The following is a 22,131-nucleotide window of genomic DNA, read 5'->3' on the forward strand; positions in this document are numbered from 1 at the left end:
TGTTAATCAGTATGATGTGTACATACATGTCTTACTGCACATTTTGCAGTCGGATGTACTTTTAAATTGGGAATACAGTATAGAATGCTGAAACTTGTTCGTTCCGGTTTCTAGTCCTGGTTTATGTTTATATGTTTCGCAAGATGAGATACACTCATGCTCATTGATTAATTAACAATCACTGAAACTAAGATGAGATAGAGGAATTATTTACATGTGAGTGTATTTTGAAGCATCAGTAGGCTAAGAATACCCTCTAGTGTGCTTCTGTTTTAGTGTTTTACTCAGATTTTAGTTGGGAACTATGTCTCTCCCTGGATTAAGTATGTCAGCAGTCGTGGTTCTGTGAATTACACCGTTCCTTTGTAGAAGGAACAAATCACCGTTACGGATGTTAGATGTGGTATCGCGACTAGCAGACTATGTGAGGATGCTTTATGATCCCTCGACATTATCTTTTTTAAGACATTGTAGAGATTATTCGCTAATGCATCACTTGGTTAAAAGATAGAGTTCTCAATGCTTTGTTATTTTATCTGGACCAAATATTTCCAGTATCTCGCATTGCATGAGTCAAAGCTGTAGTTTTCATTTCTTGGCCCACTTATTTCGAAACCTACATCATCATTAACTTCAGTGAGGAGCTAACGCTGGCTACATAATTAACAATTCAGCAGCAAGAAGTTTGCTCTTCACCATGTTCCCTCAGGAATTCTTACTAATGAAACAATCTGTGTAATTGGTAACAGCAGTCGTGGTTCACCTGCCACAATTCTTTGAAGAAATTGACGAGCTTGAGGCCGGCGGAGTCTCTTGCAAGGGAAGGATCTCGGTATCCGCCCATGCTCACCTATTATTTGGCTATGTTAATCAAGTTGTGGATGGGCTTAGGGAAGCTGAGCTTGCTGAATTAGACATTGCTATTCAAGCAAGATTACCCAGAATGGCATAAGGGTGAGTGACTTGGGGCATACTCAATAATATTCTCATATGATTCTCTTAAGTAATGTATAAAAATAAAAATGTGTTTCTAGTAAACCATCAACCATTGTTTATTTGAGTTTCTTTTTTTTTTTTTTTAGAATAATAGAAGGAGAACTTTATTTATTGCGGATTAAAGGTTAGTATAAAAGGCATATTAGAGAAATCTGAATTAAACTTAGGAGAAGAGGTGTTGTCAACTCAACCAATTATGGATGACATGTCATATGTTATTTTCAAGAACTGCATTTGATCATTTTATGTTCGGCAGTAAAATAAAACAAATCATTTTTATCAAATGTATTTTCTTAGACATGTTATCTTTTTTTTGAAATTTGGGATAAGAAAATTAAAAGCATAACCAGAAATATATTTTTATGAAATATATGGATTTTTTGGACACATTTATCTATACTAAAATAAAAAAAATACTCTCTACATTCACAAATGTGGCTAGTGACATAGATATTTTTAAATACGACAATTATATCTCTCATTAGATAATTTTAAAATTAATTATAAATATTTTTTTATTTTTATAAGCGGCTCTACTCCATTTTAACACTACTACATCAATTCTTTTGTGTGTCGATAATACCTTAATTTAGTTTTGATTCATTTCTTTTTTTAATAAAATATAATTTGTTTATTATATGTACCCAACAACAAGATGCAAATTTTTCCCACAGAAATACTAAAATTTAATTATAAAAGGTAATTAACATTAGACTCTCTCACTCGAGAATTAAAAGAAAGCGTAAAACATTTAATACAAAAGACGCATATATATATATATCAAAAACCCTTGTTGTAGTTCCAGGGTTTTCCAGAGAAGTAAACTTTTTCCCTCTCTGCTCTTTGAATCGATCTCCACTCTCCTCTCATCTTCTGAATCTTGTAAGTTCAAATCGAAAGCCGAGATGCACGCCCCAGTCCTCGTCCTCAGTAAGTCTTCCTTTTCGTTCGTATTTTCACTCTCGCTCCTTATTTTCGTTTATGAATCTGCGACCGAATTTGTTTTTTAGCGCCGGCAGTGGATTCGTACTGCATTTCAGTTGTTTTGGGTCTGGAAAGAGGAAGAGTTTGTCCTGCATTCTTGAGTGTCACTCTAAGTTAATGCTCTGGTCTGAAGCAGCTAGATTTGGATGCCGAGAGATTGGATGCTCAAGTTTGACAGGAGTTGGGTTGGGAGGGGAGGGTTGCAGGTTGTTGCAAAGATGAGCTACTGCTTGAGTAGTGGCTATCCTTGCATCTGGGTTTTTATTATTTGAGTTTCCATTACGCTGCCTGCATAGTTACTGTAAATCAAAAGTTGCAAGGACTGTTTTGGGTATGTTAAATTGCATGATATAGGTGATCTCTTGAGGACATTGAATGTCTTATTGAGGATTCAAGACTTGTTCCTTTTTTCTCTAACTTTGTAGCCTAAGGTCCATTGATGCTCATATATACTCTTGAACTGCCGGGAGTATATAGTGGGCTATACTGTTCTCTTTCCTTTTCTTCGTCTTTTACCCTATTTTTGCTTTTGAGAGAGTGTTTTGTTCTCTAACTTTGGAGAATAAGGTCCCTTCATACTTGTAAAGACATTTGAACTGATGTTTCTAATGTGTTGAGACTTAATAGATGTCCCCTATCCTTTTTCTCATTTTTCGTATTTTTACTTTTGAGAGGGGGGGTTCTTTGGATGCTGCTGCTCTGTGGGAAATGTCTATATCCATCTATAACAACACAAACATAAATGAAATACCTATCTCTCTTGTCATACATGCTTGTTCTTTGACTAATATTTTTTAAATTCTATAAGCAGAAGATTCACTGAAGCGGGAGTCTGGAAGTAAGGTGCACCATGCCAATATCCAAGCATCCAAGGTAGTACTCATTCTCATCTTCTATCCTATTCTTTTGGTTTTTTTTAAAATCAGTTTTCAGTCTGACTGTGAGGATAATGAGCTTTTATCTGTTCAGAACCCTCCCATCACTTTGCATTACCAAAGCAAAGTCTCACCCTCCTGTATGATAGTCTAACTATTCCACTGATGATTAGTTTTCAAATAATGTCTGTTATATACAGTACCGTCAAAATAAGGATGGTCAAAGTGAAGGTAGACAGGGCTTCATAACTCACAAGGGTTTGGAGAGAACATAAGACAATATTCGGATGTTGTTCTACCTAGGAATATAGATAAGTAACTTTGGCAAATTAGTTTGAAGTCTAATCCTTGACAGCCAAGTTTGTTGAAAGCAGGGTGGGATTATATTAGAAAGACAAACTATGGTCGTGGACTATAGATATATCTCGATGAGTGCCAGTTATTGGAGGACCAAATACAATAACTTTAAAAGTATAAGATCTTACAAGATAAAATGTTTCCTAGTTTAGTAGGCAGTGGAACTAAATCGTCAAGCTCTCTCCAACTTCTTTTGCATTCCCAAGTTTTGTGGTTTTCTTTAGAATGGATAACTGTAGGGGAGAGCAGGAGGCTGTTAGTTTTACTTGCATATTTCCTATAGGTGTTTTGTGAGCTGTTATTGGGTTTATGATGTTTGCTTGGTGAATCTTGATACCTGCACACACTTGCTTTTCCTGTTAGGCCAAAAGCTGCACAATCCATTTTCCTTAATAAATGAATGGTTGTCCTATCAATTAACTTGAACCAAATTTTGGTTGCTCTTGGCAGGCTGTTGCAGATATTATACGTACCACTTTGGGTCCACGATCAATGTTGAAGATGCTGCTTGATGCTGGTGGAGGTAATTTTCCTGATCATCTTCACATGAAGCCTGTATATCTGTAATATAGATTCGAGAGAGGAGAAACCCCAACTCTCAGGAAAAGATTATCTTCTAGATCTATAATATTGTCAATCCCTGGTAGCTCAGTCAATATAGGATCTGAAATAGGTGGGATAAATGCATTTTTGGTCCTCAAATATAGTCACTAATGTGATTTTGGTCCTCAAACAAGTTAAGGTTGCAATTTTGGTCCTACCATTAACTTTTCCGTGAAAAAATTGCTAGTTTCCTCCCATTTTGTGGTGTTTTTCAAGTTATAATTCAATGCATCCATTTTTCCTGTTTTTCTTCAAACTTCAAAAGAGAATAAACAAAAATTAAGCAACAAATTTTCTAAAATTTATTGACAATTTTTTGTTAAGATTATTTAGAAAATTTGTTTGAGGACCAAATATGCATTTATCCTGAAATAGGTGTCTTCCTGAGTTGGATGCCATACTTGATATTCCTCTACTCGTATTATGTTATTGTAGGTTTCACTTTGTCCTGTTGTTAAATCTTTTTCTTCTGACAATACAGGGATTGTAGTGACAAATGATGGAAATGCTATTCTCCGTGAATTAGACGTTGCACACCCCGCAGCAAAGGCACAGATCTCTGTTTTTCTTTCATTTTAGTAAACTTTTCTTTTAAGTGGTTTGACTCTTGTATTAACTAAACAATGAAACAGAAAAGGGACTACCCTTTTCCTGTCACCGCAGTTTTATTAAACCTGTGGTAGTCTATTAATCTACACCTGACTGGACTCTATGACTTCATTGCCTTCTGACATGTGCTTGTCTTTATTATGGTGGCAGTCAATGATTGAACTAAGTCGAACACAGGATGAGGAGGTAGGAGATGGGACAACATCTGTGATTGTGCTTGGTATGTATTGCACATGTAATCTGATTCATTTGTTTATGATACTTCATGCATTTTAACGGCACATTTGCAATGCATATAAATGGTACTTATGTAAGTGTGCACTTCTACGTACACTGTTTACTGCATATAAATGATTAGCCCTGTTTTGAGGCAATTTTATGGGCATCTTTCTACTGATTAGACATGCTGTTTCACCGTACATGTGTGTGCACTCTTGTGGTGGGGTATTTGTGTTATTCTACTATGTCATGATGTGCTCTTACAACTAATGGTATTCTTTTCATGCAAAAATGTGAACTCTTGACTGATTGACTATTAAAAGATTTATAAGACATTTATATGTTCTTTTTAGATATAAGAGTTAACTGATTCCCTTGTATTGAATCTATACATTGAAGCTGGTGAAATGCTCCATGTTGCGGAAGCCTTCATTGACAAGAATTATCATCCAACAGTCATCTGTAGAGGTAATAGGTGATTTTTATTTCATCTTAATAAAATTTGTTCTGTGGGCTATCTTGACAGTAAAAAGTTTCTTTCTCTTCTTGCAGCTTATAATAAAGCTCTAGAAGATGCTGTTGCTGTGCTTGACAAAATTGCAATGACTGTAGACGTAAAGGATCGTAAGTTTTTTGCTTTTATCTTTCGAAAAATCAAGCGACAATGAGATCCAGTTTTATATACCTAAAACTTCTAAACTGGAATAGTTTCCATTTTTGGCATATTAACTGAAATAATGATTTTGTAATAAGGTTTAATGCTGATCAAGATTATGAGAGCCACCTTCTACTTACCTTGTGTTTGAAAAATACCTCTAGGAATCGATACTTTATGTTCACTAGGATAAGTATCCCTTTCTAACTCACTTGGTTGGCCAGCTTATGTTTGCATCAGGCTCTATCCCTTCTTTTACAGTATTGCATGAATATGCATTTATGGTAACATAAAATCAATGCTGGAGTCTTGAAGAAGTTTGGTATGATTTTCCAGGTTGGAAGAGTTGAACATCTTGCAAAAACCCTGTTTCAGACCATACTGCTTCTTTGATGTGTTTCTTTCTGTAATTAAAAGTTTATTTGATGATCAGAATGTTTTACCCTTTTCATGTTTTATTGTTTTCTCCTTTCTTGGAGAATCCAATTAGCCCACCATCTTGCAAATGCCATAGTAGAACTAATCAAACTGGAGAATAGTTTAAGTTAGTCATAAGATGGCTATTTAGGGCTTCTGATGTATCACTTGAAACAGGACAATTTATTTAGTTTCTTTTTATCTTCAAGTGCTTATTCAAGTGTGTTTCTCATTTGGCAGGTGGTTCAATGTTGGGGCTTGTCAAGAGTTGTATTGGTACAAAGTTTACCAGTCAATTTGGGGATCTGATTGCTGTAAGTATTTCTTCGCTGGTTATTGTTTGTCCGTAGTACTTTGATCTGCTCCTCACTCATCCTGCCTTGATGGCCAATCTTCTTCTTCCCTTGCTTAAAGATGCTGATAATGACATTTGACTTCATTTTATCCGGAAAGAAAAAGACAACAAAATTTGGGATTGCCAGTGGAAGAGTATCCCAGTTGTACATGCTCTGACTGAGCAAGGAAATTGCTGAGTTCCATTCTCTATGGGATGTTTCTGCACATCATGACTCAGAGTGATGGACAGATGGTTGAAAGGTTGTCAAACATAATGATTTAGATTAGAAGAAATGTGGTTCGTGTGGGTTTTGGTTCAGGTGAAGCTGAGATTTTGACCACAGTGTGGTCTTAGTAGGGTTTCTAGGTCATAGGTTGGAGTAAGTTGGAACTAGGGAATTTGGTAAAGTGACCATGAAATTTGATTAATCAGTTAATGCAAATTTCAGCTATTATTTTTGCAAATTGCTATTGAACTGATTTAAATGGTTTAGTTTGGTCATTTACCAAAATAATTTGGTAATATTTTGGGTCCATATACAGCAGAAAATAATGTCGGAAAAAATGGAGAAATAAAGAAATAAAGTTGTGGAAAAGAGATTGGTATGATCATTGCTGAAGTGTTGAATCTTATGGTATTTAGATGCCTTGATTTGTTTAAATATTTAGGCCAAGAATCTGGCACTAGAACACTTGTTTTGCTGGGGTCAGCCAGACCTGGAATTAGAGAAATTTATGGGTTGGTTGGATGTATTTTTACAAGCTAAATAATATAGGAGTTAACTTGAATTGTAATTTAATGCTTTTAACATTTCTACAAAATTATTGCAATAATAAAATAAAAAACTTGGTAACCCGCTGGGCATAGTGAACTGTGATAGACCTAATGCCTTTAGTGAACTTAAAAATTAAATGAATGCCCATCCAACATATTCAGTTCGGTGCTGGATAGTGGAATTGTGAATACTGCTGGTGTGGTCTGTATATGGTTGAGTTTGAAAACGAATCAATTCAGGTTGATCAAGTAGATCTATATCTCATAGTACCATGGGCATCTGCCTGCCCACTTTCATTCTGACAAAGTCAGTAAAATTATATATTTATGTTGCATTTATGCGTGAGACATGGTTGTAAAATTACAGCTTTGTCATGTTGATAAGACAGTATTTGAAGTTGTTTTTTGTTGTTACAATGTCATTTCTGTTGCATTCATGGGGTTTTTCTTGGTGAAACTTTCAGGACTTAGCAATAGATGCCACAACCACGGTCGGTGTGGAGGTCGGCCAAGGATTGCGTGAGGTAGATATCAAGAAGTACATTAAGGTAGAAAAGGTTCCTGGTGGTCAGTTGGAGGACTCAAAAGTTTTAAAAGGAGTCATGATTAACAAGGATGTTGTTGCTCCTGGTAAAATGAGAAGGAAGATACTAAATCCAAGAATTATTCTTCTCGATTGTCCTCTTGAGTACAAGAAAGGTGAGAACCAAACGAATGCGGAGTTGCTACGAGAAGAAGATTGGAGTGTCTTACTGAAAATGGAAGAGGAATACATTGAGAACCTATGTATGCAGATACTAAAATTCAAACCAGATCTAGTAATAACAGAAAAGGGGCTCAGTGATCTTGCTTGCCATTATCTTAGCAAGGCTGGTGTCAGTGCAATCAGAAGGCTAAGGAAGACTGACAACAACAGAATTGCCAAGGCTTGTGGCGCAGTAATTGTTAACAGACCTGACGAATTGCAGGAATCTGATGTTGGTACTGGTGCTGGACTATTTGAGGTACGAAAAATTGGAGATGAATTCTTTGCTTTCATTGTTGACTGCAAGGATCCAAAAGCATGCACAGTACTTCTTAGAGGTGCCAGCAAGGACCTGCTGAATGAAGTGGAGAGAAATTTACAGGTATTTGTGAGTTTTGATATCCCAGTATTTTTTTTATTTGTACAAGCGGTTTCTGATTTTCAATATGTGTTTGTACGCAGGATGCAATGTCTGTAGCAAGAAACATAATAAAAAATCCAAAACTTGTTCCTGGTGGAGGTGCCACTGAGCTGACTGTATCAGCTATGTTAAAGCAGAAGAGCTCATCCATTGAAGGCATAGAAAAGGTAAAAAATTGCCGTGTGCTTCTGTATTTGATCTCAGCAATAATCTTCATGGTTTACGACCACCTTGAGTATCTGTAAACTCCACCATCGAAATGTTACGTTGATTTATTTGTTCAGGAACTGCATCAATACTGGGTGTTCATTTTCTTGTCTTCAATTTTGTTCAGTTTACCTTGTAGTGATTGTTGTATAGAGCATGAACCAGGCTATTATGTCAAATGAGATTCTTACCAAAGAAATATTAGCAGTCTGCTTTCATTTAAGAGAAGTGACTCTTCTAAACTTCTCTAGATAAATCCTTTCATGCCACTACAACTGGCTCATGCACCTAATATCTTAGGACATAGATGAATGTGGCCTCCTTTTATGCATTATCTTGTATATGGTTTTGAAAAACCTCCTTTTATGCATTGTGAACAGTGGCCTTATGAAGCTGCTGCAATTGCGTTTGAAGCTATACCAAGAACTTTGGCCCAGAACTGTGGTGTCAATGTGATACGGACTATGACTACTTTACAAGGAAAGGTATGACATCCTTCCATTTTGTTCTTGCATTTTCATACAAGCTCCTGTGCCCCATTGTCATTTTTATATGTTTTCATCTTTTTAGCATGCAAATGGTGAGAATGCATGGATTGGCATAGATGGGAATACTGGTGAAATTACGGACATGAAAGAGCGTAAGGTATGAAGTTTTAGTTTACCTTCCCTCTTCTCTATCTCTTTGTTTTCAGTGGAATCATGGGTAGTCAGTTGTTATCAGTTTGCAAATGGCTGCTAAGAGTAATATCTCAAATACACACAGGTTGGCCCTTGAAGTTCTTCCCTTGCTATGTATTTCTTTCCCCAACAGGAAGTACCTCTTTATTGTTATGTAATCATGAGCGAGGTGATGAGATGGGTCTCTTATGAATTTGCTAGTGACTATCAAAGTTTATACCAACAGAGAGATCACATGTCATTTTGCTGCTGAATTTTCTTGTTTCCCATCATCTGGTCACTTGAATTTGTGGATTTCATCTTCATCCAAGTTTTTTAAGTTGTAAATTATTTGTCTGTTTTGCGTTTAACTTCTCTCACACAAATTTTTTGTGCTTGTACTGAATGTAGTTTATTCAACCTTTTCTGGATTCATTAATTCACTGGTATGTGTGGATGTTCAGATATGGGATTCATACACTGTAAAGGCGCAGGCATTTAAGACAGCCATTGAAGCTGCTTGCATGCTTTTGAGAATTGATGATATAGTTAGCGGGATCAAGAAGAAGCAGGCTCCTGGAGCAGGTCAGGGTCCGTCAAAGCCTAAAATTGAGGACGAAGGTGATGCAGACAATGACAATTTGATTCCTGAATGAGCAGAAGTACAGTTAGCTGGATGGCATTTCTGATGTGTAAATGAAGTTACATTCGCTCCTCAATCACACTCTTAAAAGATTTGGGCATTGCCATCTTTTCCTGCTATTCTGGCTGGATGCAGAATGCATTGCCATTTCATTCCCGATCGAGTTGCAGTTTAAGATTAATATTTTCTTGTTTTTTTTTCACTTAAGGCCGACACTCGATTCCTACTGAACTTAGATTGTGGATTTTGCTGACTTTTCTGATGCACTTTTCGTGTCTGAAATGCCATTCTTGAATTTTGTTCTCTAGGAACCATATGCCTAAATTTGCAGGTATGCCTCTGTGTGGCCCCATTGTGCAATGTTTGTAGAATCTCCAGAAATTATTTGTTTCGGGTGGTGGACTCTAAAAACGATCCGTACGTATAACATTGATTTTCTGTCGCTATATCACTTGAATTTCCTGTATGCGATTCGATTTAAATATGTTGATGATTCCACAGATTTAAATATGCATATTAGAGATGTGCCAGCTACATCAGCCAGAATTTATTGAATTTTCTGTTGTAAGTTATACTATTCATATTTATATATATTAAAATGTATTTTATATACATGATATATAAATAAATATTTAATATAAAAATACAACATCAATTTATGAGAAAAATTGCTACTTCAGTCATATTAGGGTGACAAAAAAATTTTCAAACAGCCCGAATTAAATCGAATCAAATTGTTTTTATAATTTAATTTTCAAATTGTAATTTTAAAATTAGAGTAAGATTACACTGTACTATGGGTTTGGTTAAAAATTTTTCTCTAATAATCGAATTGCACCATCAAATATATAATTAGTTTTTCAATTTATAAATAATAGTTTAATAAAATAATTAATTTTTTAGAAGAATTCATACAAATTATAGGAGCCTAAAGTTCATATATTATTAAAGATCCACATTACAAATCTCATTCTTGTAAAATTTATATTTGAACTTTATACAAAAACAAAAAAAGAGATACACTTAATTTTTTAAACGAATTTGATGATTTATTTATATAGTCGCCCCTATTTTTTTCTCCCACTTTTCCTCCTCCCTCTTATTGCATTTCATCTCTGTCCTGTCTTTCTGTTTTTCATTTTTTTTTGTTTTGAGAGAAAAGCGATGGATGATATTTATATTTTCCAAAAATCAATTCTTTTCTTACAAAGACGTTCAAACAAAGCAACAGGCAGAGAAGCTAAACACCAAAAAATACAGCAACAGACTCAAAAAGGAAAAGATAACTACACATACTCGTCTCTTCTTATTCCTTTTTTGCCACAAAGCCCAACATGGAGTGAGGGGGAAAAGCGTTTTCCAAAATTGACACCAAAGCAACACCGCCTCCAATAGTCCCTTTTTCGCGCGCGCAAACTGAAAATTGCCACTCATACTCACGCACGAGATGGGTAATCGTCGGTTCGCGCAGGTGGCTATCAGCGACGAGGAGGATAATACGGTGCCGCCTTCTCGGAACTCAAAAGGCGATGAAAATCAGAACCAGAGGAAGCGTAAAAAGGTACACCTCCCAGATGACGATGAGGAAGAGGAGGAAGCGAAATTGAGTGAGCAAGATAAGAATAACAAGAATAAGAAGAAGAAGAAGAAGAGCGAAGAGCCTGAGCCTGAGCCTGATGCCTCCAGTGAAAACGAGGAGCAGGAGGATTTGGAAGCACAGCCGCTGGGTGAGGTGGTTAGGGTTTCGGGGAAAGGGAGGGGGAGGAGGAGTCATTACGCTTCCTTCGAGTACGATGGTCTTCAGTATCAGCTTGTGAGTGTTTTTGTTATTGGTTGCTGTGATGTGAATTTTGAGTGGCAACAGGCTATTTGGCGCTTTTTCCTCCATATTTGTACATTTAGGGTTTCCTTGGGCTCCTGTTGATTTGTGTCATTTTATTCTTTTCTGGAGGTTTAAGACTTATTTTGACCTTGGTTTGTAAGTTGCTGCTACTTTTGTTATTGAACACTGTTTCTCACTCCTCTTCAACCATAATGGAGATTTAAAAGATTGAATCAAATTGAGTTTGTAGTTTGGGATAATGAACGGCAGATAAGATTTGATCTCAATTGTCTCTTTAACCCTTTTGCCATCAATGGTTGAGGTTCTAGATACTCTAAGCACTTTGGAGACTTGGTGATGTAAATTTTAGAACAGGTGATGCCAAGGCAAGGAATATGAAGAGGTTATGCAAAATCGACCTATAAAGAAGGCTTGCATGTTAGTTTGAATTAGAAGTAATAGTTGTATCTCAGTTTTGACCAGAGATGGGTATGTGATTCAGACAAATACTGGTGTAGTCTGTACAATTAAGCCACACTAAGTATTTTCGTAATAATTATGGCGTACCATTTAATAATTGAGAATCGCCTGTTGTGTTTTTCTCTTTAGGTTGTTTGTTTATATTTGATTTCTGTTTTGTGGTATAAACTGTTTATACAAAAAATATCTATGTATCTCTTTCTCTCCTTCTCAACTGTCACTCCTGGTGGTATATGTGCATGTGGAATCTTGGATGTCTAGGAAACATGTGTATACCATAAATCATATTCAAACACTTGAAAAGCTGAATTCTTTCCCATGTTATTTATGGATAAAGGGCGTTCTAAAGAAAGAAAAACCATTACCTGAACAATTCTTTTTAACACTTTCTCTGAAAATGAAACATCATTATAGTTCCATCTGGCATGCATCTCTCAGTCCAACTCCTGTAACTCCGCAGATCATTCAGGACAAGGATATTTGGTGGATTGTTTTTCTGCTGTTTCTTAAATTCGTAAAAGAATGTTTTCTTCGGACATTGTGCTGGTGTTAACCAACATGTTCGATTGTTTTCTGCTGAGTTGGTCGAAATCTCATATTATCTTGATTTATTTTTAGGAGGATCCAGTGCTTTTAGTTCCTGAGAAAGGAAATCAGAAGCCCTATGTGGCAATAATTAAGGTAATCTCTCTCTCGAATGCCTGAGTGCCTCTAAAGAATAAGGTCATTCGATGACATACAAATTTTATTTCCTGGAGAATAACATTTTGAGAACTTGGAGCCACGTTGACAGCCTTCTGGTGTGGAAAATATTGTATTGATGTCATTGATTTTTTGAGGAAAAAATGTTCTCTTGCTATTATCTTGGCCTACAGGTGAGGATGCTAGGTTTTCATCTTGAGTGCTCTTCAGTTAGGCAAATGTTTTATTGTTTATGTAATCAAAGCTTGAAGTGTAGGGTTGGATCATCTTAAAGTTTCTTTAGAATTTTCATTATTTTGGGTGCTTTTTAGAGAATTTCTTACCCACCTATAGTTATGCTGTGCTGTTCCCGACATTAAAGGGTGATTGGGAGTATCTTATGGTGTCCTTTATTGACTCTTTTAAGTTATGACAGTTTGTGCCTGAAAATGTAATACCTTGTCTCAGAAACATGTTGCCATGTAATGATGTTTCCTTTTTGCTATAAGATTTTATCTTTGCTGTAAGTGGTATTAAGTTCTTATTTTGCTTACAGGACATTGCTCAAACCCGGGAAGGGGCTATGATGGTTACAGGACAGTGGTTCTATCGTCCGGAGGAGGCAGAAAAAAGGGGAGGTGGAAATTGGCAATCAAGTGATACTAGGGAACTGTTCTATAGTTTCCACAGGGATGAAGTACCTGCAGAATCTGTGATGCACAAGTGTGTGGTGCACTTTATACCTCTACATAAGCAGATTCCACATCGCAAACAACACCCTGGCTTCATTGTGCAAAAAGTATATGACACTGAACAGAGGCGGCTCTTTAAGTTAACAGACAAAGACTATGAAGACAACAAACAGCATGAGATTGATCTTCTTGTTCAAAAGACCCTTGCAAGGCTTGGAGACCTTCCTGACCTTGAGCCTGGGGACGCTAATGTTGATCATGAAGATCAAATAAAGAATAAGCGACTTTTGAGAAGGAGGAATGTGTCACCTTTGGACGTTTCTAGGGAGGACGAAGGAGTAGGTAGATCTCAATCATTTAAAGCAGAAACTCCTGGAAGTGCTGGTGGTATTGCATCAGAATATTACACTATTCTTTCAAATTTTAAGCTGCTGACAGGGGAAACACAACGTGACAAGTGGTTGGAAAAGCTTCTTCAATCAATTCAATTCGTATGTGCTCCTGTGCCCAGTCAGCAGAATGATGTGGAAGAACACAGTGACAACAAGAATCAAAATCACGGAAATGAATCTCATGACAAGATTCAAAATGTGTGTGATCTTTGGTCAGAAAATTGGAATATTTGTGGAGATATTTTTCTGTTATAAATCTGATTGATGGAAACTTCTTAATGTTTCCCTTCTATGTTTGTTTTATAGGGTGGTGGATCATTTGACTGGCCAGATGCAGCTGTTCCGGTAGTGGCTGCTCTTGAGAATGCTGCACATGATACACTTTCTGCTGATTTTCAGAAGTATAACCAAAAGATGCGGCAATTAGCATTCAATCTGAAGGTAGCATTACTGGTTTGCATTATAAGTTTGTGCATGCAGGTGCCCAACTTATTGTTGGTTATCTCATACATTGAGGTTGTAGTAATTTTGTTTCAGTGACTATGGATTTCTATTCGCAATGCTTGATTTTAAATGATCTAGATCTCATTTGTTATGTATGCCGCTTCTGTTCTATTTTCGATGTTCATATCTAACTTCTGCTTTTTCTTTGAATTTGCTAATTTATGACAGAGCAATGCTGTATTAGCTCGCCGTTTCTTGAATAAGGAGTTGGATCCTGCTCAGATACTGAATATGTCACCTAATGAATTAAAGGTGCAGGTTTTTGCCAATTTTTTTCTGATTTAATTTATGGGTAATTCTTGTTGTAATTTATTTGTGCTCGCATCTGTTGGATGTTTTTATTTTTGGAATTACAGGATATGTTTGTGGTTTTAATATCAATGTGGAAGTTAGGAGTTGAATTCAACAATGGCTTGACATTGTTATCCTTCTACACAAGTCTGTTTATATGATAACTTGTTGACTGGAAGTTACTTGTGCTATCTTTTCTCAGACCTTCTGGCTTTGTGTTAACCTAGCAAAAAAGCTTTTTAAATCATTGAGCCTTCTCATGCACTCGACTTATTCTGAGCCTCATGCTATTGTATTTGGCTTAGCTGGCGTTTACTATCCAACTAGGAATTTGCATGGTGTCTAAATCTAATTTTGGCCGAAACTTTTTACTTATACTTCTCTGTTCTCTCAGGAGGGGTTAACAGCAGAGGAACTGGCAAGCAGGCAGCCAGAGGAGTCGGGGCGCATGCAGGTTATTCAGTGTGTTCTTATGTCATCATTTTGTGGAAGAGACTTGATTTTGCTTGTAAAATGGATATTAAATTTTTCTAGCTTCTCTTTGTCAAAATTTTCATTACTTGGTTTTCTAATTTGGTATCTTTCTGTTTTATTTTATGGGTTCTATTTAATGGGGCCAGATGACTGATGCTCGTTGTAAAAGATGCATGGAGAAACAAGTGGGTTTGATAGATATTATTCAAACCGGACATGGCGACCGCTACCAGGTTCTTAAATTGGCTGCTTCAATTTATTCTACTTTATGTGAAAGTAACATTGTTATTGGCTAAAGCTCAGAGCACTCGAGACTTGGTAGATTGATTTGGGCCCAAACTCTCACTTAAAATTATTGAGATGTAAGTATGATTGAAGATTGACACTTCTCAAACTATTAAACATGAGAGTTGAAGATTGATTATAAGTATGTAACTGGTTAATGGATCATATGTCGCCAAGCTTCTTATTTCTGCTGGCAGGTTGACCAATGGATGTTGTTATTTTCTTTTGCTGAACAATCAGATCATATTGCATGTCTTGCTGTCTTTTCTGGGACCCTTTTTGCTCATCATAGATCTGGTATCCGATGTGCTATAACTAGGTTACTTTGTGTTGTGTTCTCAGCTGGAATGTGTTGCCTGTGGCAATACCTGGTATGCTTCTAGAGATGATGCTGCCGCATTGACGATAGAAGGGCCAAGTTCTGGCAAGACCGTGGGCACTGCACCATTGGCCACAGCCAAGTTTGAAGATGTTGAGAAGAATTTGGTGAGTCCGCGTGGAGCTGAGAGAGGAGCAAATGATGTCCTGAAGAAAACAACGGAAGCATTTGTGCCGGTACTGGAGAACCAGAGATCATTTAACAAGACTAGAGCCGAGGAAACTCCTGCCACCACCAAGGCTAAGTAACATGTGCATCCAACACCCAGTGTTGTGTGTATTGTGGTTTACGTCGTCTCTGTAAATGGGTTAATTTCATGACGTTGCCTGTGGATAGCTAATTGTGTCGGTAGTTTAGGTATGCAAGGTAGGGAAGACGGTGCATCAGGTCAAACTAATAGCTAGCGTATTTAGAGTTGAGTGTAATTTTGGCCTAGTTCTAGAACTTGACAGACGCATTACAGTAGTTTTGGCGATTATAGGTAAAATCTTAGAACTTTGGTAGTGAGAGTTTAAGATAGTTGCACAGATTTGGGGCCGGAAGTAATCAGAAGTGGAGAGGGAGTGGAAGTATGTAAGAGGAACTATTTTGCAGTCACTAGTTTAATTGGAGCTACTATGGATAGATCATGTGGGCCTTTCTTCTGATTATTCTTTCTAAATTCATCTATATGTTGTTTGTTGAAAGATAATGGAAAATGAAATGAAGTACCACACCCGACATTAAGCTCAGAGTTTGTTGCTTATTTTACTTTACACGTCGTTTTTGGTTCTCTAAATAAAAGCAATATAGATAGAAGCTGCCTCAAAACAAAGATGGAAAGTGAAATGAGGTAGAAGAGTGGACCCAAAACTCCAATTTCTGTTATGATTCTTTTTAGTCCAAATTCATTTTGTTCTAAAGAATAGAAAAGAAAAACATTAGTGATGAGAGATAAAATTGGGAAAGAAGTGAAGTACAGAGGGAAATAGGAAGACACATTGACCGACCAATCACATGCCTTCAATTTCCATTATTTTGTCACTACCCATCCAAACAATAGTATCCCTTCTTCCATATTTCTCAACTCATGTCTCTTCTTTCTCTTCACCACATAAAACCATAACACAACATTATCAAATTAAAAATAAAATTTATAGGGAGAAAAAAAAAAGAAACCTAACTGCTGATTTGCTAAAAAACGATAATGTACAATACCAATCCTTAGATTTGAAGGTAGATTCCAGTGTGGTTCCATCCATGTGTAGCTTTATTGCCCAAAGATTCTTACTCAAATCAAATGGGGTGAAGCAAATCAATTATAGACTAAACGTAATACAATTGTCATATGATTAATCATTTTATTTTAAATTATACACTAATTATATTATAAATATATTACACTCGTATAATTGATTCAAATTCAATAAAGTTCAATTTGAATCAAAATTTTCACTTCATGGACCCCAACACTATTACTTCACATAAATACTTACGCCTCCCAAAAAAGAGGCGGAAAGTAAACACATCAATCTACCTTAAATTGAAACAAGTCAATGTCATGATCAATGCTTTTAACTAACTATGAGTTAAAAGGTTTAAATACTTGCTCTACTTTTCTCTCTATGTTTCCCATTCCAACCACTTCTTTTAATTCCCACACCCTTCCACTCTATTCTAATATCCTTGCATCTTAAATTTCCCATCTAATGCCCTTTTCTCTAGAACAATTTAGCACTTTCAAAGACTCCAACCCTTAAACATGAATCAATTTTATTACAAACGGTCACTCCCAACAATCACAAAGATCCAATTAAGTATCACAAAACTAACAGCAGCATTAACAGTGTCTAACGGGATGGACTTTTTTTTTTTTTGTATGTTTCGAGCGATAGAAGGGTATATGCAATACGTGTTGTACTTAGAGAATAGTAAGAGTAATTAAGGGTGACATAAATGGAGGGAAATGCAAATGCAAATGCAGCCTCCCCTACATTTAATATTGGAATAAATTGTGGGGAGATGGAGAAGACATAAATGAAGGGAGGGATTCCCTTTGCTAATATTAAAATAATGGCAATTGTAATTAGTGATTAGTGAGAAATGGCAAAGAGAAGCAATTAATCAAATCTAAATCTGCATTTCCCAATATCATAAAATAATAATCTCTGCTGCAGTGCTTCTCGTTTTATTATTGGACCTACCCACCCCCCACCCCAACCCCAGGTGGAAACCCCAAACTACCCCTGACTGAAGACCAGAAGGTGGCGTTATAGGGGGGATATTATTGTCTTTGGATCAGGCTACCAATCCTGAATGCACTTAAAACAGTGTCCTAAAAAGTAACGTCAGAGATAAAAACACACACACACACATTGAACATGGAAAACAGCAACATATGATGAGTCAAAGAACCTCTCTGGCTTTTCTAGTGGACACTAAAACAGGCTTAGCAGCTCTTTGTCTCTCCAGTCCTCATGTGAGTGAGAGTAAGATTCGTTCATTTTCACCCATTCCCCCCACCCCCAAGAAAATAAAAAAAAAATAGGCATGCATGTTCACTTTTGTGCATATTATTTAACTTTACTGTTGGTGGGCTGGTCTTCATTGTTTTCTTTTGCTTCATTCTACCAATCTACACTACTTTTTCTTGATTCTTTGGGAGGAACAGATTCTCAGTGCTAAATCTCCAACTCCTACTATCACGACTGTTCTTTGACAAGAGCTTCTTTTGACGTTTTCTTTCCTGGATTATTATCTGAATGTGACGCCGTTCTCTCAGACAAGCCTTTGAGCTCAAGAGAAGGAGCAAATGATTGCTTTTACTAGCAATTTCTGGGGTTTTTCTTTGGCTTTCTTCTCTGAGATCTGAACTGGGGTATGTTCGTTTTCCATGGAAATTGTACTTTCATTGGCTAGGAATGAAAATATCTCTACAAATGTTGTCTTTTAATCATGTTCTTTTCTTAGTTAAGACACTTGTTATGAGTATTAGGTTGCATAAAAAATTGCATCTTTAATGGGTTCTATCTTTTGTGTGTCTTAAAGTTATTAGTAGGGTCCCAGAGCTTGTTGGCATTGTGGTATAGGATCTTGAAATCCATCTTTGAAGTGTGGGGAAAGTCAGATTCTTTGCTTCAGGTGTTATAGCTTCATAGCTATCATCTTCTTGGTTAAACTGAAGATATGGGTACAACAATTAAGCTAATTGGACTTGCCTGTTTTATTTTTGAGTTGTGTCACTTCAATTTTTCTGTTCTTAGTCTTATTTCTTAGATCTGTTATAGTTAGTAATTGCATATGAATTTGTATGCATACTAATACATTTGGGGTTGCTCCATTATCACTTTCTGGATTCTGCCAGCATATAGTGTTACACTGATGTGAGTTTCCTAGTTCTTGGTAATAATTAGTGCTCTTTAGTCTGTAATTGGCAAGTAAATTTGATTTCTTTCTGATGTTGCCTCTCTGCTAATTCTTCATCTTCACAAATTCAGAAACATCTCATTGGCATTCAGGCCGATTATTTGCTTCATGATTGATCTTTGAATTGCCTGTCTGGTTCAATGCAGTATGTAATCAGGGTCCCATGAGACTTCACTAATCTATTTCGTCATTTTATTCTGTCTGTCAGGAAGATTGATCGATGACGCTAAAGTGAGCAAACATGGAATTAGACTTTGACAAGTATTGCGTTGTAGATGGAAGTCCTACAACTGTCCTTCCAGCTCCTCGGCCTCGTTCAAAAGTTGCAAGTAGAAAATCAAACGGAAAGCCCAAATGCGGAAATGATATACAGAACCTCAATGGAAACTTCAGAGAGATTAACTTTAATCGTTACCGTAGTGCGTCTTGTAGAGATGCTCGATCCAGAAGAGGCAATGAAGAGCATAATGAAGTGCTGAAGCGGGGTTCGGTCTATCAAAGTTCTCAAGAAGTGAATCGGATGAAGGGAACTGATGCTGTTGCTGGAAGGAAAAAAATTGAGTTTTCAAGAGGAAGTGCATGTACGTCCTCATTAGGAATTATTGATTCATTATGTAGTTCGGATGAAGATAGCTCAGTGGTGGAGCGAAATAGGTCCTCAACAATGTCTCTCTCTGAACAAAGTACGAGTGCTCTTTGTAAAAGCCAGATCGACTTGTGTTCCCGGGATTCAATAAATTATTCTCTCTACTCTATTCCAAGAAGAACCGGCCCACAAAATATTGCTTGCTCGGATAAAAGCAGAAAACAATCCTCAGATAAGCAGTCTGTTCAGGATCTCATGATAACATCCAAATCTGCATTTGCTCCAATAAAGGCTAGTAACAGCTCAGAACAAAGAGATCTGGTTGTCAATTTGCACAAGTCGTTGTCGGCGAAATTAGCTTTGCCTCATTCACCCGCACAATCAGAGAGTGAGGGCTCCAAACCAAGCAGTCCAAAAGCCCGGTTTACTCCTGTCAGAAAGATGTTTGATCCGTTTGTTAAATCCAAATCCCACAGAGGTCCTATGAGTTGTGCCAAGGAAACTGGCTCGGAAAGAGTAAGCACGCACGTGGGCATGAGTCATAATGAAACAATTTGCAGAACCCTGCAGAATGATTTATCTGACAAGCAGCAACATGTGGGGTGCAACTCTCAGTGTGAAAAGAAAGAGAACCATAATTCGGTTCCTCTGTCTTCTCCTGCACACCTTCATGGCCTCCTAAAGTTGGAAAATAAGCAGGGGCTGCCTTGTTTTGAGTTTTCTGTGAAGTCGCCGGAAGATGTTTATGTTGCGAAGACATGGAAGGTTGATAATGCTCTAACATGGGTCTACACCTTCCACTCATTTCATCATAAAAGAAAGAGTAATGCTAGTGGATGGGGATTTAAAGACAACAAAGAGTCCACTATGGTTGGGCAGATGCTAGTTTCTTGTTATCTATGTACAGAACTGAAAGGTGCTGGAGATTTTGATGATTCTATGGTGACTGAGTTTGTGTTGTATGATATTGCCCATTCAAGAAAAAGTATTTCTTCTCAAGATAATTCCAGCTGTTCCCCTGATGTCAGTAAAGTACCCCTGGTTTCTGAAGAGATTTTGTCTAATTGTGAGCAGAACGAAGCACCAGGCAGGATAAAGAATAAAGGTCAACTTAAGCATTTGCGTGACAGTGGTCACTTTGAAACACAGCCTCTGGTAGCATCAGAATTGCATCCAGACCTAGAAATTGCAGCAATCATTATGCAAGTCCCGTTTCAGAAAAGGGAGAGTCTGAAACTCAGGAGTGAGGACAGGAAGATGGATAGGCTGCTTCCTAATTTGCTCGAACTTTGTCAGATTGAGCAGGAAAATGAGGTGATTTCTGACACGAAAAGTCCTGGCAAGATGCACGTTGTGATCCCTGCTGGAAACCACAGTTTGCCAAGTCCTGAAAGTCGTGGACCTTCACCATTACTTGATAGGTGGAGGATAGGCGGAGGATGTGACTGTGGCGGTTGGGACATGTCATGCTCCCTTGATGTTTTTGAAAATCCAAATTTTAATATTGCCGAGGGCCTTCCGTTTATGGACAATCAGCACCCTGCAGAACTCTTTGTTCAGGTAATTCTCCCCATCTGATGTCAGATCAATTTGCCTTTGCAATAGGTTTTAGTAGAAATAAGTTCTATACCATCCATGCATACCAAGTAGTACAAAGTAACGCACTAGGTGTCTGACAATTCTGCATTGCCTAATTTCTTACAGGGAAGAAAAGATAATATACCTGCATTCACAATGCGGAAAGTCGAGGACGGAAAATATGAAGTTGACTTCCATGCACAGTTATCTTCATTGCAAGCATTCTCCATATGTGTTGCTATTTTGCATGCTGCAGAAGCCTCCACTGCTGTTGGGCAGGCGAGAAGCAAACAAATGCTGCAAAGTGACTCATTGAGGGTATTTGCCGAAGAGGAAATTAAAAACTTGATAGATGCCATAGCAGAGGAAGAGAAATCTACAGTTAACAAGAAGATGGAGGAAGTCTTGCCATCTTTCGTAATCAATCCACCGTTCTCTCCAATTGCTCGAGTATAGCCTTCTGAAATGAGCTGAGCAAAGACACAGGACCAATAACTGATCGCTTAGGGCGATGGAGATTCAGCCCATGTTGATCACAGTAAGCTAAATCGTTCAAAGGCACGCTCCAGGTAGCTTCATCTTCCAGTGAACATGATTGATGCACCATTGATAAATCCAACATGATCGTGATAAAAACTTGAGGTCAGATGGATGCAGAGATCAGCTGATTGTCTGCGCTATATTTCTCAATCCAGTGTGACCACATTCGGAGGCAGAAAAACAGTTTTTCCGGCAAAATTCAGTTCTTATACAGCCAAAAAAATGAAACTAGACACCACACTGTTCATATTCTTAGAAAGATAGGGACTAGGGAGGGAATAGCGGCCCGTTTCGAGAGAAGTAGCGGTCCTTTCAGATATTTCATTCTTTTTGTAATTTATGAGGTTGCTATAAGTGATGAAGGGAAGTTTTTCCTGAGAAGTGGGAGGTTCAGTGTAATGACATTTTCACTTTTCTCATTGTACCTATGCAATAAATGAAAACGACCCATCTGTTTTTACCTTTTTCCATCTCATATCTCTTCAACATTTTGATGAACAACTTCTCATGCAGAATCCAAG

At 37.3% G+C, this 22,131-nt stretch overlaps 3 protein-coding genes across 8 annotated transcripts; all 3 read left to right on the top strand.

The window, feature by feature from the left end:
- Positions 1–1,766: 1,766 nt before the first annotated feature.
- LOC105164091 (TCP-1/cpn60 chaperonin family protein) lies at positions 1,767–9,947 on the top strand. Its single transcript, XM_011082653.3, has 13 exons — positions 1,767–1,926; positions 2,792–2,853; positions 3,663–3,735; positions 4,297–4,364; positions 4,575–4,644; positions 5,043–5,111; positions 5,196–5,267; positions 5,956–6,029; positions 7,291–7,953; positions 8,034–8,159; positions 8,580–8,684; positions 8,770–8,844; positions 9,323–9,947. The coding sequence occupies exons 1-13, from the start codon at positions 1,902–1,904 to the stop codon at positions 9,512–9,514; spliced, it is 1,674 nt and encodes a 557-aa protein (XP_011080955.1). The 5' UTR covers positions 1,767–1,901; the 3' UTR covers positions 9,515–9,947.
- Positions 9,948–10,715: 768 nt separating this feature from the next.
- On the top strand, positions 10,716–16,125 carry LOC105164231 (ASI1-immunoprecipitated protein 3). Of its 4 annotated transcripts, none has more exons than XM_020695024.2 (9): positions 10,717–11,314; positions 12,422–12,484; positions 13,041–13,766; positions 13,875–14,009; positions 14,241–14,324; positions 14,758–14,817; positions 14,984–15,070; positions 15,136–15,199; positions 15,465–15,605. In XM_020695024.2, exons 1-8 carry the CDS (start codon positions 10,949–10,951, stop codon positions 15,157–15,159), a joined length of 1,545 nt encoding a protein of 514 aa, XP_020550683.1. In that variant the 5' UTR covers positions 10,717–10,948; the 3' UTR covers positions 15,160–15,199; positions 15,465–15,605. The 4 variants fall into 4 exon arrangements, 3 of the variants coding, with proteins under 3 accessions (XP_020550683.1, XP_020550684.1, XP_020550682.1); XM_020695025.2 differs by having other exon boundaries at positions 15,141–15,199; XR_002287336.2 differs by having other exon boundaries at positions 10,716–11,314; positions 14,984–15,199; positions 15,465–15,549.
- Positions 16,126–17,857: 1,732 nt separating this feature from the next.
- On the top strand, positions 17,858–22,080 carry LOC110012110 (bromo-adjacent domain protein, putative (DUF3527)). 3 transcript variants are annotated; one of them, XM_088881045.1, is made up of 4 exons: positions 17,858–17,959; positions 18,152–18,358; positions 19,115–21,052; positions 21,197–22,080. In XM_088881045.1, the coding sequence occupies exons 3-4, from the start codon at positions 19,148–19,150 to the stop codon at positions 21,524–21,526; spliced, it is 2,235 nt and encodes a 744-aa protein (XP_088737171.1). In that variant the 5' UTR covers positions 17,858–17,959; positions 18,152–18,358; positions 19,115–19,147; the 3' UTR covers positions 21,527–22,080. The 3 variants fall into 3 exon arrangements, with proteins under 3 accessions (XP_088737171.1, XP_088737172.1, XP_020549992.1); XM_088881046.1 differs by having other exon boundaries at positions 17,871–17,969; XM_020694333.2 differs by lacking the exon at positions 17,858–17,959 and having other exon boundaries at positions 17,979–18,358; positions 19,119–21,052.
- Positions 22,081–22,131: the final 51 nt, after the last annotated feature.

The sequence above is a fragment of the Sesamum indicum genome, linkage group LG6, assembly GCF_026168435.1.
Source record: "Sesamum indicum cultivar Baizhima isolate 11 linkage group LG6, ASM2616843v1, whole genome shotgun sequence".
NCBI classification, from domain to species: Eukaryota; Viridiplantae; Streptophyta; class Magnoliopsida; order Lamiales; family Pedaliaceae; genus Sesamum; species Sesamum indicum.